Here is a 17,130-nt window from a genome sequence, read left to right as displayed (position 1 = left end):
TCAGGTTTAAGTAGTTCTAAGTTCTAGGGGACTGATGACCACAGATGTTAAGTCTCATAGTGCTCAGAGCCATTTGAACCATTTTTTTGCACCAAGATAAAAGTTAATTGAAATATTAAAGTTCCAGTCATAAGAAACATCGAGTGAAGGGGGAAGATTGGTACAGTGAAGCTGGTAGTGGTGCTACAGCCGACACTGCGTGCATGTGACATATTACCATAATGAACTCATCCACTGCAACTGAAGAATATTTTACCACAGAATTTTGTAGCGAAACTGCAGTTTCTAACACCTTGACCTTTATGAATTCATTGACCGACCTTCAACCGGATTCCATAGATGCTGAGGGCAGTAGCACACGAACAGTCGACGTTCCCACGCACCAGCTAATGACAATCTGTCTCTTTGCTGAAGTCGCCTATAGGTACCTCAGTGAGTTTCCCCACTTGCGACCCTTACCGTATCTACACTGAAGGGCCAAAGTAACCGGTACGCGTGCCTAATATCGTGTAGGCCTCCCAGGAGCACGCAGAAGTGGCGCAACACGACATGACATGGACTCGACTAATGTCTGAAGTAGTGCTGGAGGGAACTGACACCATGAACCTGCAGCGCTGTCCATAAATCCCTAAGAGTACAAGGGGGTGGAGAGCTCCTCTGAACAGCACGTTCCAAGGCATCGCAGATATGATCAATAATGTTTATGTGTGGGGAGTTGGGTGGCCAGCGGTAGTGTTTAAACTCAAAAGAGTGTTCCTCTAGCCACTGTGCAGCAATTCCGGAAATGTGGGGTATCGCCTTGCCCTGCTGGAATTGCTAAAGTCCGTCGGAATGCACAATGGACATGAATGGATGCAGGTGATCGGACCAGACGCTTATGTGTCCCCTGTCAAAGTCGTATCTGCAGACACTAGCGGTCCCATATCGCTCCAACTGCACACGCCCCACACCATTACATAAACTCGACCAGCTTCAACAGTCCATTCCTGGCATGCAGGGTCCATGGATTCATGAGGTTGTCTCCATAAATGTACATGTCCATCCGCTCAATACAATTTGAGACGAAATTCGTCCTACCAGGCAACATGTTTGCAGTCATTAACAGTCCAATGTCGGTCTTGATGAGCCCATACGAGGCGTAAAGCTCCGTGTGGTGCAGTCACCAAGGGTACACAAGTGTGCCTTCGGCTCTGAAACCCATATCGATGATGTTTCGTTGGATAGTTCACACGGTGACCCTTATTGGTGGCCCAGCATTGAAATCTGCAGGAATCTGGGGAACAGTTGCTCTTCTGTCACGCTGGAGGGAACTGTCGCCATTGATCCCCTTCTTACAGGACGATTTTCCGTCCGCAATGATGTAGGAGATTTGATGTTTTACTGGATTCGTGATACTCACGGTACACTCGTGAATTGGTCGTACGGGGAAATCCCCACTTCAGCGCTACCTCGAAGATGCTGTGTCCCACAGCTCGTGCGCCGACCAAAACAACCCGCAGAAACTCACTTAAATCTTGATAACGCGCCATTGTAGCAGCAGTAAACGATCTGACAACTGCGTAAGACACTTTTGTCATATACAGGCGTTGCCGACCGCAGCGCTGTATTCGGCCTGTTTACGTATCTGTGTATTTGAATACGAATGCCTATACCAGTTTGTTTGGCGCTTCAGTGTAGAAAGATTGCCCATTCTCCTCTACTCCGTTTGTACGCGCCCTCAGCGAGTCACGTTCTCACAGCGTCTTCTGGTAGCATTGAATCCCGCGCTGGCCGTTGTCGTGATGTTTCGGCTCAGCGGTGTGTTATCCACATGGTATGTTCAGCATCAATCATTTCAATCCACAAATATATTTTAACAGTAATTGCAGTTACGTACAAACTCTCTCAGTTCCCAATTCAACACTAAAAGCCAGGTACGACGAATCTTTTTCTTTTTTTTTTGTGTGTGTGGGAACAGTAAACGTGAGTTTCTGGACATGACCCACAAGTATTTTACTTGAACTAACTTGTCATAAAATGCATGTGGCAGACGTGCGCAGAAAACGAAAGAATAATTTTTTGTCACGTCTGTGTGTTGGCAGCTGGCCGCTCTGATAATAAGAAGGAAAACGGCTGCGGTCAAGGCGAGAGACGCCGCACTTCCTGTGGTTTCGCTCAACCGACGGAGAGACTTCGTGTGCGCTCGTCGCTGTACTGGGACTGTTCTGCGTGCGACGCGCGCTGCGTGTGTCGCCACCTCAGTCAGCCTCGACAGCCGACGACGCGTCCAGCGGGCGTAGCTGCGTCGCCGCTGGCTCTGCTGGCATCAAACGGGGCCTCCGTGCTGGACTGCGTCTGCAGCCACGTCGGCCGCAGGGGGCGCCCTCGCGGTGTGGGAGAGAGAGGTGTTTTCCTGCAGCTGTCAGCGCAGGGTAAGTACTTCCTCGTACATCATAGTGTCAAACGGCGCTATACACCGCGTCGTTTCTAACTTCTGAGAGGCCGCTGGGCTTTTGCGTACTGCTACGAGGCAAGACTAAACGTCGCCAGCCTCACAGTGAAGGACCATGTTCATTAGGAGGAAACTACACTTAATGTCAACATTTAGACGAATGGAATTTGTTCTCCATTTTGCGAATCAGAAGATAACACAAAGTTCGATTTGGCAAGGCTGTAAATTAATGATCTTCAGTTGTTTATTGGATTTAAAAAGTTTTCCAGGTGTATGCGAATAACACGAAGTCAATCGCTGCGAAATGTGATAGACAGGATGCAGGATCCAACTACTAGCCAGATCCTACATTACCGATGCAAGTTCGTGAAAAGGTTGTGATGTAAGTGCCCTTTATGTATTTCTATAATTTTTACACAATTATGAACGTTGTAGACATTATAGAAGGGATCAATAGCCTAACAATACCGCCACTGAAAACGGTTATAACTGCTTAAAGGATAACAATACTTCTAGAGAATCTATAATAAACTTCAAATTATTCGTGTCTTTGAGCAAGTGCACTGAATTGGAAGCCTGAGCATACGCAGTGATCTGTTGCCGAAAAGTTACTTATCATGAGTGAAAATGACGCATGCATCACAGAAACTAAAGGCATCTGAGCACCAGCTGAAAAATTGAAACTAGATTACGCCGATTACTTGCATAAAATGAGCTGTTTTGGAACATTACTAGTTCACACCATTTTCGTTTTTTTTTTTTTTTTTTTTTTTGAGTCATCAGTCTTCTGACTGATTTGATATGGCCGCCACAAATTTCTTTCCTTGCCAACCACTTCATCTCACAGTAGCACTTACAATCTACATCCTCAATTATTTGCTGGATGTATTCCAATCTCTGTCTTCCTCTGCAATTTTTGCCTTCTACAGTTCCCTGTAGCACCACAGACGTTGTTTCCTGATGTCTTAATAGATGTCCTATCATCCTGTCCCTTCTCCTTGTCAGTTGTTTTCCACATATTCGCCGCGCGGGGTAGCCACGTTTCGCGCGGCTTCCCCCATCGGAGGTTCGAGTGCTCTCTCGGGCATGGCTGTGTGTGTTGTCCTTGGCGTAAGTTAGTTTAAGTTAGATTAAGCAGTATGTAAGCCTAGGGACCGATGACCTCAATGGTTTGGTTCCATAGGAACTTATCACAAAATTTCCAAAATAAGGCCCACATATTCCTTTCTTCTCCGATTCTGCACACAACTTCCCATTCCTTACGTTATGACTCCACCTAATTTTCAACATTCATCTGTAGCACCACATCTCAAACGCTTCTCTTCTGTCCTGGTTTTCCAAAACTCCTTGCTTCGCACCCATACAATACTGTGCTCCAAACGTATTCTCAGATATTTCTTCCTCAAATCAAGATCTATATTTGATAGTAGTAGCTTTCTCTTGGTCAGGAATGCTCTTGATGCCGCTGCTACTCAGCTTTTGATGTTCTCGTTGCTCCACCCGTTATTGGTTATTCGATTTACAACACAATTAATATATTCGTATCACAATGACCAAGACAAGTACACAACGGTGTGCACATAAGAAGTTAATGAGGATCCTCAGTGTTGCTTCCCAGCGTCTGGTTACTGTAACACAGAAACAACCTTTGGCAGCATACTATGATGAGAGACTTGTCGTTGCAGGAAGTGAGAGCCCAGTGAGCTGTTTTGGCAGACAGGGAGACCCACACTCACGTAAGAGGACCTTTCTTCTGGCCCTCTGCGAAGTTTTTCTAACGGGATGTCCACACATGAGAATGGCCAGCTCACCATCTTCATTTCGCCAGTCAAATCACTAGACTACAACTTTCAGAGCCGTTCCACAACGCTCTCTGTTCTCATTCCAGAGGGTACCCAAACTCGCCAACAAATTTCCATTCTGAATGCACCCTTCATCACTATCTGCAATGAGGTCCTCTGGCATCTGCGACTGCCATGTTCACCTGTGTCGTCCGTTCGCCCCTTGTCTTCGTCAAGCGCCTTTTGCTACTGTGCACATATCTGTGTGTCTGTAGCTGGGCAAAACCTGGGCTCGGAAAGCATCCGCCTCACCTAACCTGCCGGGGTGGCCGAGCGGTTCTAGGCGCTACAGTCTGGAACCGCGCGACCGCTACGGCACAGGTTCGAATCCTGCCTCGGGCATGGATGACTGTTATGTCCTTAGGTTAGTCAGGTTTAAGTAGTTCTAAGTTCTAGGGGTCTGATGACCTCAGATGTTAAGTCCAATAGTGCTCAGAGCCATTTGAACCTCACCTAGTCAGAACAGTGGCGCCCAACTGCCCTCCTGCAGCAGCAATTCGAGTCCACTGCCGGAGGTTGCGGACGAGTTTCACCACCTCTCCACCTCAGCACAGCTCGACGTCCCATCTGGCTAATACCTTACGACCTATGCCTGTTTCTGTATATGGATAGCTCGTCCAAGTGGTCGTGCTCTGTGCGAACCGATTCAGTGACAGTAGTGAGTACTCAAACCGTCTGTCTAACATCTACGACTGTATCACAGCCGCGCGGGGTAGCCGCGCTTTCTCGGGCGCCTTGCCACGGTTTGCGCGGTTACTCCCGTCGGAGGTTCGAGTCCTCTCTCGGGCCTGCGCGTGTGTGTTGTCCTTACCCTAAGTTAGTTTAAGTTATATTAAGCAATGTGTAAGCCTAGGGACCGATGACCTTAGCAGTTTGGTCCCATAGGAACTTACCACAAATTTCAAATTACTGTCTCGTATTTGTTGCGTACCATGTTGGAAAGTCGAGGTACTTTGAATACAATGATCGCTTTAATACCAGCAAGATTCTCAAAAATATTGGCCATGAGGAATTCGAGTAGCACTTTTTACACTACGTATTCTGAGAGCTTTTGTTCAAGGCAATCAAGTGGAGGATTTATTAACTCATGAAGAACATATATCATACAAAATATTATTAAGAGGTGTACTAATACATGTGGCACCACGACTCAAGACGGATAAAGAATCATACAACATGTGTAGAAGTAACCGAAGGGAAGTGCGCTGTAACCATTACAGATCATATTGTATGTTAATTGCCTACTATACAATGCTAATAATAATCTCAGAAATTTCTCAGGTGACGAAATTGTACCTTGAAAAGCTCCACATATACCCACTCACAAATTTACATGATTTAGAACTCATACAGACATTGGCAGCTTTCTTTAAAGGTTCATAAATACGAAACTTTGCACCCCACCTATTGGAATCAGTGAAATTGTACAAACAGTTTGTGGAGACAGGAAATGGAAGAATCAGATACAGTCAATCGTAGTTAAAGCAGGCGGTAGACGACAGGTTATCAGTAGGACACTAGCGAAATTCAGTCAGTCTGGCTTCCAAAATGCTCGTGGGGCCCATTCTAGATTATTACTGTGGGCACCACAGCAGACAGCACGACGAGAGGATTTTGGGAGTGTACAGAGAGATAGGAAGGGTGTCAGGCTTGTCTGTGTTATGCGAAAGTGTCACAGGAGTGCTGTAAAGCCTAAAGTGGTTGGGGCTTGGAGATAGGGGTCAGCTTTTTCAACAACGAATATTAAGTATGGAATCTGTGACTATACTACAGCCACCCACGCATTGCTGTGCTTGGGACCATGAAGACAGGAGTAGATAAATTACTATGCACACAGAGTAATTTGAGGTGACACTCTTTCGGAGAACCTGATGCAAATGGAGGGACAATAATCTCTAGTATATTCTACAATATAAAGTACCTAGTGCCAAGAACGTCACAGTGGTTGCTAAATTATGAATGCAGAGACACACTTCTGGCCATTACAACTGTTTTATGAATGTGTGATGTCTGAAGCAACAGACATCATGCAGAATCCGTAGTTGTGATGAATATTATGTAAATTGAAGGTGAAGTCGGGTGAAAGGAAGTGCAAGAACAGACAACAGGGATCCAGATAACTGATTTGTCGCGACGGGCTATGAATCCACGACCTTGGGTCCAGACGCACATCTGCGTTCGATCTCTAGAGGGAATCTAAAATCAGTGAGTGTGGAGGACATGTGTGAGACTGCAAGTAGGTGGCGCCTGGGTCGGCCGGGGAGCACGCCGGGGGCAGTGGGCGCGTTGGCGACAAACGATCTGCCTGGGTGGCGCAGTGGTTAATGCAACCGTCTAGCGAGCAGAAGATCCCTGGTCCGAGTCCTTGTTCGCCTGGTCCGACACACATTTTGACTCTTCGCCGCTCATTCCGTATAAAGTCAAGATGCAGCTGATGTTATTAGTTTCTTCCCCTTCCTTTCCTTTCTCCCACTTGCACCTTCAATTTACGTAACATTACCACTGTAACACAAGCCCAGACACGATGGACAACATGAGGCCTTGAATTATTTGCTTGAAAGATAATGTTAACAAGCTCTTAAAAACAGTGGGCAGCCACCGAACTAGACAAATCGGAAATATGGGCGGCTGCTGTCCACCTTACCGACTATGGGCTACGTACAAAATAGCACCCCATACAATGCTGCCAGCTGCTGCCCACGCATGGGAACGACAAATGCAGCGTGGCCGCCTATGCTCTTCTTGGAGCCTCAACACATTGACACATCCATCGCGATGCTGCAATGAGAATGGCGACTATCCTGAATAGACGATAGTGTGAGATGCCCTGTTTTCGGGTATCTAAGAAAATCTAAGGATATGGTTGGTTAAAAATCAGCTGAAATTTTCCAAAAAATACGGATTTATGTCCGACATAACATATTTTGGTTATATACATCCGCTTATAGCAAAACTCAACAGATAAGATTTAATAATTTATATCAAAGAAGTTTTTCATTTGGGAGTGTGTACTAAAAGGATGAGCAATTTCAAATTCTCTGTCTCTTAATTTCATAAGGAAAATTCTAAATTCCATACCTATAGAAATATCGTTTTATTACAAAAAGTTATATTGAGATATTCTAGTTCGATTACAATAATGATACTCTTATAACTACATCTATAGTTTCCACATTTGTACATCTTCCATCCAGGTTTCAGAGTCCCAGTACACAGCTCATGTACCCAACGGAAACATTCTAAACATCTTACCCAATCTTCCCCTGATTTATCTTTATGGTATGAGACAGAATAATAGAGGCAGTCCTCATGTGCGCTGTCTTTGTCGTCTGTCAAGAGGAGGGAAACAGAATCCTTAGCAAATGATAACTCATATGTCCATTTTATTTCCTCCCCCCCCCCCCCCCCCAACTCGTTATAGGCACCTTGGTGTTGTTCTGGCTGACCTTTTGGGTGCCTTAGTGTTTTTACCTTTTACAATATTGTCCTACTTCTTCTAAAATTGCTGTGTTGCATTCTAGCTTGTCTTGAGTTGACGACTCTTCCTAAAGCACATTTTCCGTCTACCCTAGAGCCCAGTTTCTCTTCCAAGTTTCCTGACGTTACGTAATCTAAAACCGTAAATTTTGCCACCTGACGCTACGGTCGCAGGTTCGAATCCTGCCTTGGGCATGGATGTTTGTGATGTCCTTAGGTTAGTTACGTTTAACTAGTTCTAACTTCTAGGGGACTAATGACCTCAGCAGTTGAGTCCCATAGTGCTCAGAGCCATTTGAACCATTTGCCACCTGAAACACTTTGGACGCTTTTAAGAAACCCAATTCATTGCCTTCCTCATATCCTCATCTGTCCAGCCATCTCCAGAAAAGAAATAAAAAGCGAAATCTAGAAAGAGGCACATTTGTTAGATGGTCGAAATTGTCACCCTAACAGTATCCGAAATTAGGCACCCTTACCTCTTGACAAACATGGTTGACCTATCGAAACATGTAATGAATTACTGCATTCGAAAGCTACTCACAGGTTTCGATAATATATCACCAATAAATAAGACTAAAAAATCAACTTACCATGCGATTGCGTTGGAGACCCAACGGTACCGACCGGCCGCCGTGTCATCCTGAGCCCACAGGCATCACTGGATGCGGATATGGAGGGGCATGTGGTCAGTACACCGCTCTCCCAGCCATATATCAGTTTACAAGACCGTAGCCGCTACTTCTCGATCAAGTAGCTCCTTTAGTTACTAGGGCTGAGTCTGCCCGGCTTGCCAACAGCACTTGGCAGATCGGATGGTCACCTGTCCAAATGCTAGCCCAGCCTGACGGCACTTAACTTCGATGATCCGATGGGAGCCGGTGTTACCACCACGGCAAGGCTGTTGGCTGTTTCTTACACTGTTTCTACAAAATATTACATTCAAACGTAAGATATTAAGAAAAAAATCAGCTATAAGCACAGAACGTGGCTGATGTGCTTGGCAGTTAGCAGGATAGTAAAATGGTGGCAGTGCATGGATTTCATCTAGTTTCCGCTTTGAGAGCACTGTCCAAAGCCAAAATAGCCAATCACCTGGTATTGGGCCACCATCAGAAAACAGGGCACCCTAACCTATGGTGTTACCCCAGTTTACAGCTTCGTCATTTGACTCACCAGCGTCATCGCACCTCTCATTGCGTCCACGTCCAGGTGAGTCGCCACCATTGTCACAGCGGTGATAGCCAGCTGAAGCGCTGATGTACTGCTCGTGGAAGCATGTAGTGCACTTCATGCCTTGTTGATGTTTGTCCATTGTTGCAGTTTCAATGGATGGTGTTGTTGATGTAGAGGCGGGTAATTAAAGCCCTGTCTGAGCAGAGTGCAGCCCTCAAGATGACCGGAAAATGTTTTACAGGAAGTCACTGGATGTTGCAACTGTGCAGGACCTCGACACGCCTTGCACCGCGGTGCCGGTTGTGGCGCACCCAGCACAGAGTAGCTGGTGTCACGGACCACCGTCGCCTGTAGAGGGAGACCAGCAGCCCAGAGACGAGGAGGGGCGCGGCGGCGCCCTGGTGGCTGTTCGCAGCATCACCTGGACCTCTGGCAGGGGACTCAGCGGTGGCCTCGCGTGCCTCGTCGCTGCCGACTGCACCAACCCCTGCTCCGTGCACAGTACGTACACCACTCAAGGCTGCAACCACTGATTATGCATCTGATCCTCCTCTCCACTTGTTACATTCGTTCTGCCTGCTGCCACTTGTCCTGTGTCCTTAGATTAAGCATAAGTGACAACACATCGGCCAGCCACTAGGAGACAGCAGGCTATGACGGCGTAAACACCGCATCTAGCTTCGTAAATGTCCTCTATTAACAAGGAACAGAGTAAGATTTTTCAGGTATAACCCAGCTTAAGCCACACACTAATGATCAGATCCTGCAGGGCCACCATTCGTCGGAGATGTTGACTGCTATGTTTCAGCCGCTGTTCCAAATACACTGCCGGAGGAAAACTGTACACTATCGTCAAGGGCTGTGTAAGAGTGTGCCTGGAGCCACTCTGCGGCAATTCCAGAAGTGTGTGGTGTCGCATTGTCCTGCTGGAATTGCTGAAATCCGTCGGAATGCACAATGGACATGAATGGATGCAGGTGATAGACAGGATCACCAGTGAGAGCCTTATCTAGACGTATCAGTGGTCCCATATCACTCCAACTGCACATGTCCCACACCATTACAGAGCCGGCAGCAGCTTGAACAGTCACCTGTTGACATGCAGGGTCCATGGATTCATGAGGTTGTCTCCATGCCCGTACACGTCCATCCACTCGATACAATTTTAAACGAGACTCGTCGATCAGGTAACACGTTTCCAGTCATTAACAATCCTATGTCCGTGTTGACGGCCCAATCGAGGCATAAAGCTTTGTGTCGTGGGGTCATCAAGGGTACACGAGTGGACCTTCCGTTCTGGAAGCCCATAACTATGATGTTTTGCTGACTGGTTCGCACGCTGATACTTGTTGATGGCTTAGCGATGAAATCTGCAGCAATTTGCAGAAACGTTGCATTTCTCGCACATTGAATGATTCTCTTCAGTCATCGTTGGTCCCGTTCTTCCAGGATGTTTTTCCGGCTGCAGCGATGTCGGAGAGCTGATGTTTTACCAGATTCCCGATATTCACGGTACACTCGTGAAATGGTCGTACGACAAAATCCGCACTTGATGACTACCTCAGAGATGCTGTGTCCCATCGCTCGTGCGCCTATAAAACGACGTTCAAACTCACTTAAATGTTGATAACCTGCCATTGTAGCAGTAGTCACCGGTCTAACAACTGCGTCAGACACTTGTTGCGTTACACAGGCGTTGCGACTGCAGCGCCGTATTCTGCCTGTTTACATATCACCGTATTTGAATGCGCATGCCCATACCAGCTTCTTTGGTGCTTCTGTAATTTGAATACTGAAGAGTCTTAGTCATTCATTTCTCTCGGAGATTGGCGATAAAATGGCGCTGATAAAGTCTCTCTGTGCAGCTTCTGTTTTCACTCTATAGGCACAACGGTGCTGAGTGTCTAGGTAAACAGTTTCTGAAAGTTTCGTTTTGTGGTACAACTACGCCCCGACGACGAATAAGTACTCCTGGTTAACAGCTTCAGCCATATGTACAGGATAGCGTTGTAGGCCGGCAAGAAAGAACATACATTTATAGACAGACTGCCACACATGTAGACCTCAAAGCACCGGCGCAGAGTCGCAAGTTTCAACACTCGTCTGCGGAACATCATCCTTAGTTTAGGTCTCCGAGCTTCTATACAGTACAGACGCACGTCAAGGGAGACGCGTTGTGTGAGCGGCGGTGGCCGACCGAACACCATCTAGGGAATAAATGGAGGACACGATGTACCTAGTGTGTCATCAGGGACCACAGAGAACTGCCAGCTTGCATCAGCATCAATGTCGCATGTGCCTCTAGCCGGGCTACTGGTGACACCATGACACTACTAGAGTCATAAGAGAATGCCCGTACAATGAGCTAGTGATGGATTAAAGAGATACCTGCAAGATGTATTGGTGTGAACCCCACACCTCATTCTAATAACTTTCTTTTGGGAAACTTAAGTTTCGATTTACCCAAGAATATTATCCCATAAGGCATCATTGAAAGAAAAAAATGCAAATTAAATTGATTTACTGACTGTTATATCCCAAAAGGTGGAAGCTGTTCTCATGTCAAAAATAGCTACTTGTAATAGTTTTAGCAGGAGTACTATAAGGTTTTCCCAGTTCAAGTATTCATCAAAAAGCACACCTAAGAACTAATGAAATATTAAATCCTCTTAGTAACCAGAAGTGATCCCCTGTGACTTTTTGTGATCTCTCAAAGGCTTTTGATTGTGTAAATCATGGAACACTTCTAGATAAGCTCAAGTACTGTGGTATAAATGGGACTGCACTGAAATTGTTTAAATTATACCTGACTGGAAAGGGCAGAAAGTCGAAAAAAGCAGTTCACATAATACGCAAAAACTGGTGATTTCTCAAACTGGAGAACAATCAAGAATGGGGTGCCACAAGGTTCGGTCTTGGGTCCTCAGCTGTTCTTAATATATATTAATGATGTGTCATTCTATATTCACGAAGATGCAAAGCTGGTACTTTTTGCTGATGATACAAGTATAGCTATCACAACCAACAAACAAGAATTAATTGGTGAAATTGTAAATGATGTTTTTCAGAAAATCATTAAGTGGTTCTCTGCAAATGGGCTCTCATTAAACTTTGACAAAACTCAGTATATACAATTCCACATAGTAAATGGAAAGGCACCATTAGTAAATATAGACATTGATCAGAAATCGGTAGCTAAAGTACAATATTCCAAATTTCTAGGTGCATCCATTGATGAGGGGTTGAATTGGAAAAAACACACTGAAGATCTGCTGAAACGTTTGAGTTCAGCTACTTATGCTATTAGGGTCGTTGCAAATTTTGGCGATAGATATCTCAGTAAATTAGCTTACCACACCTTTTGTCATTCTCTGCATTCATATGGCATCATATTCTGGGGTAACTCATCATTGAGTAAAAGAGTGTTCATTGCACAAAAGCGTGTAATCAGAATAATTGCTGGAGCTCATCCAAGATCATCCTGCAAACACTTATTTAAAGATAAAGAGCTAGAGATCTTCACTGTACCCTCACTATATGTATATATATTTACACTTATGAAATATGTTATTAACAGTTCAAATGAATACAAAAGTAATAGCAGTGTACATGGCTACAACACCAGGAGAAAGGATGATCTTCACTACTCAAGGTTAAATCTAACTTTGGCTCAGAAGGGGGTAATTATGCTGCCACAAAAGTCTTTGGTCATTTACCTAATAGCATCAAAAGTCTGACATATAGTATTTAAAAGGAAATTAAAAGAATTTCTTAATGGCAACTTCTTCTACTCATTAGATGAATTTTGGGATATAATAGGTGGGTAATTTCCCCAACACCCACAAAAAAAATTAAAAATATTCAGTGTCATCTAATATGTTGTGTTATGTAATATCTTGTATAGACACCTGTTATTAACCTGACACGTTCCACATCAGTAGGAAGTGTTGTATTCATGATCTATGGAACAAGTACAAATCTAATCTCATCTAATCTAATATAGATGAGCTTTTAATCGTTTTTTCTGAGAATTGTTTGGTGATTCTCTGAAGATGACCTCACCACAAATTTTGAAAATCCATGCTACATTCATTTCTGTAAAACAAACAGAGCCACACCAACAGCTGATGTAGCACATGAACAGGAGTCAGTAAACAGTGCAGAATGCTGCAGTTCTTTCAGTGTAGATACTGACGAAAATTAGAACTGGAGGAAGTTGCTGCTCAAGAAACTGAGTTGAACTTCATTTACTCTTCGTATAATTATGGTTTTGGAAACAAACGAATCAAACTCTTGACAAATTTTACACATTTTCACTAAAAAAAATTCTTACAGAATAATTGTCTGGGGTAGCTTATCACTTAGAAAGAAAATATTACACAAAAGCGAGGAGTAAGACCTGCGCAGATAGTCACGCAAGGTAACACGCCGTTTCTGGGATTTGGGGAGCTGAGCCGGACACCAGAGAGAATCCGCCCGCGCGTTAACGATTTAGGCTGGAAGGCTGGCGAGCTGGCCGGACTGGACATGCGTTTTAGGTGGTTTTCCACGTCCCGCTAGGTTCGATACGTAGGAACTGTACAAATCAGGTAAATTTTTCGAATCATCTGACATCTGGCTAAGTGAATTCCAGGCTGGTTACCACGTTACATGCTACATAGACATTTAGTACATGTTTTCACACTTCCACATAGGATTTACTCTACAGAAAGACAGATGGTGTACACTGATTCCGTATTGTTGACTGTAAATGTGTAGTCTACTTGAACCCACAGTCTAACCACCTGTTTGGCCGAGGTCTCTGACGCACGCTTGTGCAGGGGCTCTATACCCGGAGCTAAACTGGTTAGAGCCCCAGTGGTGGAAAAAATTACCACTGCCAGTATTTGGCCGTCAAGGGGAGGAGAGGTGGTGATGTAGTGTTCCTGGTCACCAGACTTGGCGCCAACGTCCTGGTTTAGCTGCCAGGCCTCTCTGCAGTGCCTGATGATGTGAGGGCGTGCGACACTGTCGATGGTGATCCGTCTGTCGGATGGGGACGTTAAGCTCTGCGGCCCACATGGTGCTATTCAGAAGTAGTCGGTTGTGTGCCGGGAATGGCTCCCTTATTTCACCATCATCATAATCATCATAGTCGTATTGATCATCACACAATACAAGCATTACGCTACACTGCACTACACACACACACACACACACACACACACACACAAACACACACACACACACACACACATAGGATATATATGTAGTATTACACCAAGTTGGTTTAATGGAGCGTGTTCGAAATAAACAAACAATAACCAACACAGCATAAGCGAGCAGTAAGGATAATGTGTGGTGGTCACCCATGATCGTCATGTAGGTGTGTCGTTTTCAAGGAGTTAGGCATCTTAATTGCACTATGACGACACATATATTCGCTAATGGAATTTTGTGTAAATAATGCATCACATTTTCAGAATAAGTGTGACTTCCATACTTTCACCACGTAGATACCGACAGTAGCTTCTCCATATATCCCCATCACCATAGCTGTTTTCTTTCAGGCTGCGGTCGACGTGCCAGCAGACGCAGTCCAGCACGGAGGCCCCGTTTGATGCAAGCAGAGCCAGCGGCGACGCAGCTACGCCCGCTGGACGCGTCGTCGGCTGTCGGGGCTGACTGAGGTGGCGACACACGCAGTGCGCGTCGCACGCAGAACAGTCCCAGTACAGCGACGAGCGTAGCGGAAGTCTTTCCGCAGGATGAATAATCCACCGGATCTCAGCCTCATTCAATTTTCCTTTCAGAATGACCTGCTGCCAACACACAGTCGTAACAGAAAATTATTCGTTACTTTTATGTGTACTTACTTCTACTCTACGCTTTCAGAACGACAACGACTTTAACTAAAAGTTTTGTGGACCATGTCCAGAAATTCTGGTTTACTATTCCGATACCAAAATCGTCAGGCCAGCCGTTCCTTCGCATGAGTCAAAGGATTAGGACCACTGCCCAGCGCGAGACAGAACCCCAGGAGGAGGGGCTGTGGGAACGTGACGCGCTGAGGAGTGTGCAGAGTCGCAGCAGAGAAGAGTGTGGAGTAATTCTAGAAACGACCAGGGCCGCAAAGTGGGAAAACAGTTGACACATGCGACTCTGACAAAGCACAGAGTGTTATTAGCCGATGCATGGGAATGGAACTGGTTGGAGGACAGAGAAACCACAGGAAGGAGACAAGGTGTCGGTAGGGGACGCCTTATCGCAGGTTATGGAGGTCAAAATCTTGCCCGCTCTGTAGTGCAGGATTGGCGGTGATCTGTGGCCAACCTGACGGCAGAGCACAACCCTGGTGCTGACGACCCTTACCTGTTACCGTGGTGACACGACGACATCGTCAGCTGCGACTGCAGAGAGTACAGCGAGTTTGAACAGTAGATCAATGGTAACCCGTCTCCAGATAAACAGATTTGTTTGATACATCAGATCGGTGGTCGGGTTGCTGATACGCCATCATCCACGCGAGCAGCTGCAGCAGGACCCAGACGTGAGTCGGTGGGGAAAGTGTTATGCTGTGTGGGACATTCATCTGGGCGTCCTCGAGACCTGTGGCATCATGAAAGCTGTTCACTTGGGCAACATTACTGCGGACCACCAGCACCCACTCATGAATGGTGTTTCCTTAACAGCAATACCATCTTCCAGCCGAACAACTGTCTATGCACAATACTGAAATTGTCCTATAGTGATTTCTCTGCTCTCATCCCGATGCTTCGCATCTCTGAAGCTATTGGGTCTCAGGCCAACCCCACAAATAACTGGCCCATAATTTACATTTATTGCGTGACCTGTGCGCATACGTCTGCTGCTGTACACCTCCGTAAACCTACCGTGGGTTTGTCGAAGACATGCCATCCTGAATGCCGGCTGTATTGCGTTCCACAGATGGACCAACACGCCATGTGTCTCATACATTTACACATGGTTAAAATATTTGATCGGCTTGCTTACGATTTCGTCGGATTTGGATTCTGTAACACCAACACTTCATGGTACTCATCATTTTCACTAGTTCATAAATAATGTTTTATTTCTATTTTCCACATAATTTGTTAATATTCATGTTAATTTGTAATTTAGCATTTAACATGTCCATTTTCTGTATGTGAATTGTAAACTGTGACATATTGTATAGTGTATATATTATTCGTCCGTTTTGTTACAGTCCTAGTGACAATTTTTTTTCTCAAACTGAATCAATAGATGAGAGTTGCTGTTTTCATTTGTGCAGTACCTCATTTTTTGCACATGAACATGGGTTTTCATTGTACTCATCCATTATATCTGGATTTTATTCTATGTCACATTTATAAGAATATTCGGTATGCTTTCTATGTAAAAGTATGGGCAGCCTAGAAATCCAGCAAAGCTGGTAATTTTAACGAACGAAAATGAATGAGATGTTACATCTCGTAAACTGAAAACAATTTAATGAAATAAATTATTGTAAGAACTCTAATTTCGTTGAGACCATCACAAAATCACAGAGAATATTTTGTTTTAATGACTGAAGATATACACTGAAGAGCCAAAGAAACTTGTACACCCGACAAATACATCGTGTAGGGCCCCCACGAGCACACACAAGTACGGCAGCAAGGCGTGGCATGGCCTAGACTAATGTGTGAACTGGTGGTGGAGGGAACTCAAATCATGAATCCTGCAGCACAGTCGATAAATCCGTTGGAGTACGACGGGGGGGGGGGGGGGGGGGGGGGGAGATCTCTTCAGAACAGCACGCAGCACGTTGCAAGGCATCCCAGATATGCTCAATAATGTTCGTGTCTGGGTAGTTTGGTGGCCAGCGGAACTGTTCAAAGTCAGAAGAGTGTTCCTGAAGCCACTCTGTAGCAATTCTGGATGTATAGGATGTCGCATTGTCCTGCTGTAATTGCCCAAGTCTGTAGGAATGCACAATGGATATGAATGAAAGCAGGTGATCAGTCAGGACGCTTATATATGTGTCACCTGCCAGAGTCGTATCTAGACGTGTCAGGGGTCCCATATCACTCCAACTGGACACGCTCTAGACAATTACAGAACCTTCACCACCTTTAACAGTCCTCTGCTGGCATGCAGAGTCCATGAATTGATGATGTTGTCACCATATCCGTACACGTCCATCCGCTCGATACAATCTGAAACGGAACTCATCCGATTAGG

At 45.3% G+C, this 17,130-nt stretch overlaps 1 protein-coding gene across 2 annotated transcripts in view; it reads left to right on the top strand.

The window, feature by feature from the left end:
* The window catches only part of LOC126426871 (zinc finger protein 99-like), a 172,144-nt gene extending 169,944 nt beyond the window's left edge, over positions 1-2,200 (top strand). For both annotated transcript variants that reach the window (XM_050088915.1, XM_050088914.1), the window contains one exon: positions 2,082-2,200. In XM_050088915.1, coding sequence (XP_049944872.1) covers positions 2,082-2,094 — 13 coding nt within the window. In that variant the 3' untranslated portion in view covers positions 2,095-2,200. The remainder of the gene's footprint in view (positions 1-2,081) is intronic.
* The last annotated feature ends 14,930 nt before the right edge of the window (positions 2,201-17,130 follow it).

Source organism: Schistocerca serialis, chromosome 11 (genome assembly GCF_023864345.2).
Source record: "Schistocerca serialis cubense isolate TAMUIC-IGC-003099 chromosome 11, iqSchSeri2.2, whole genome shotgun sequence".
NCBI classification, from domain to species: domain Eukaryota; kingdom Metazoa; phylum Arthropoda; class Insecta; order Orthoptera; family Acrididae; genus Schistocerca; species Schistocerca serialis.
Note: the sequence above shows the minus strand (reverse complement) of the source record. Positions and strands in the feature narration are given on the sequence as shown.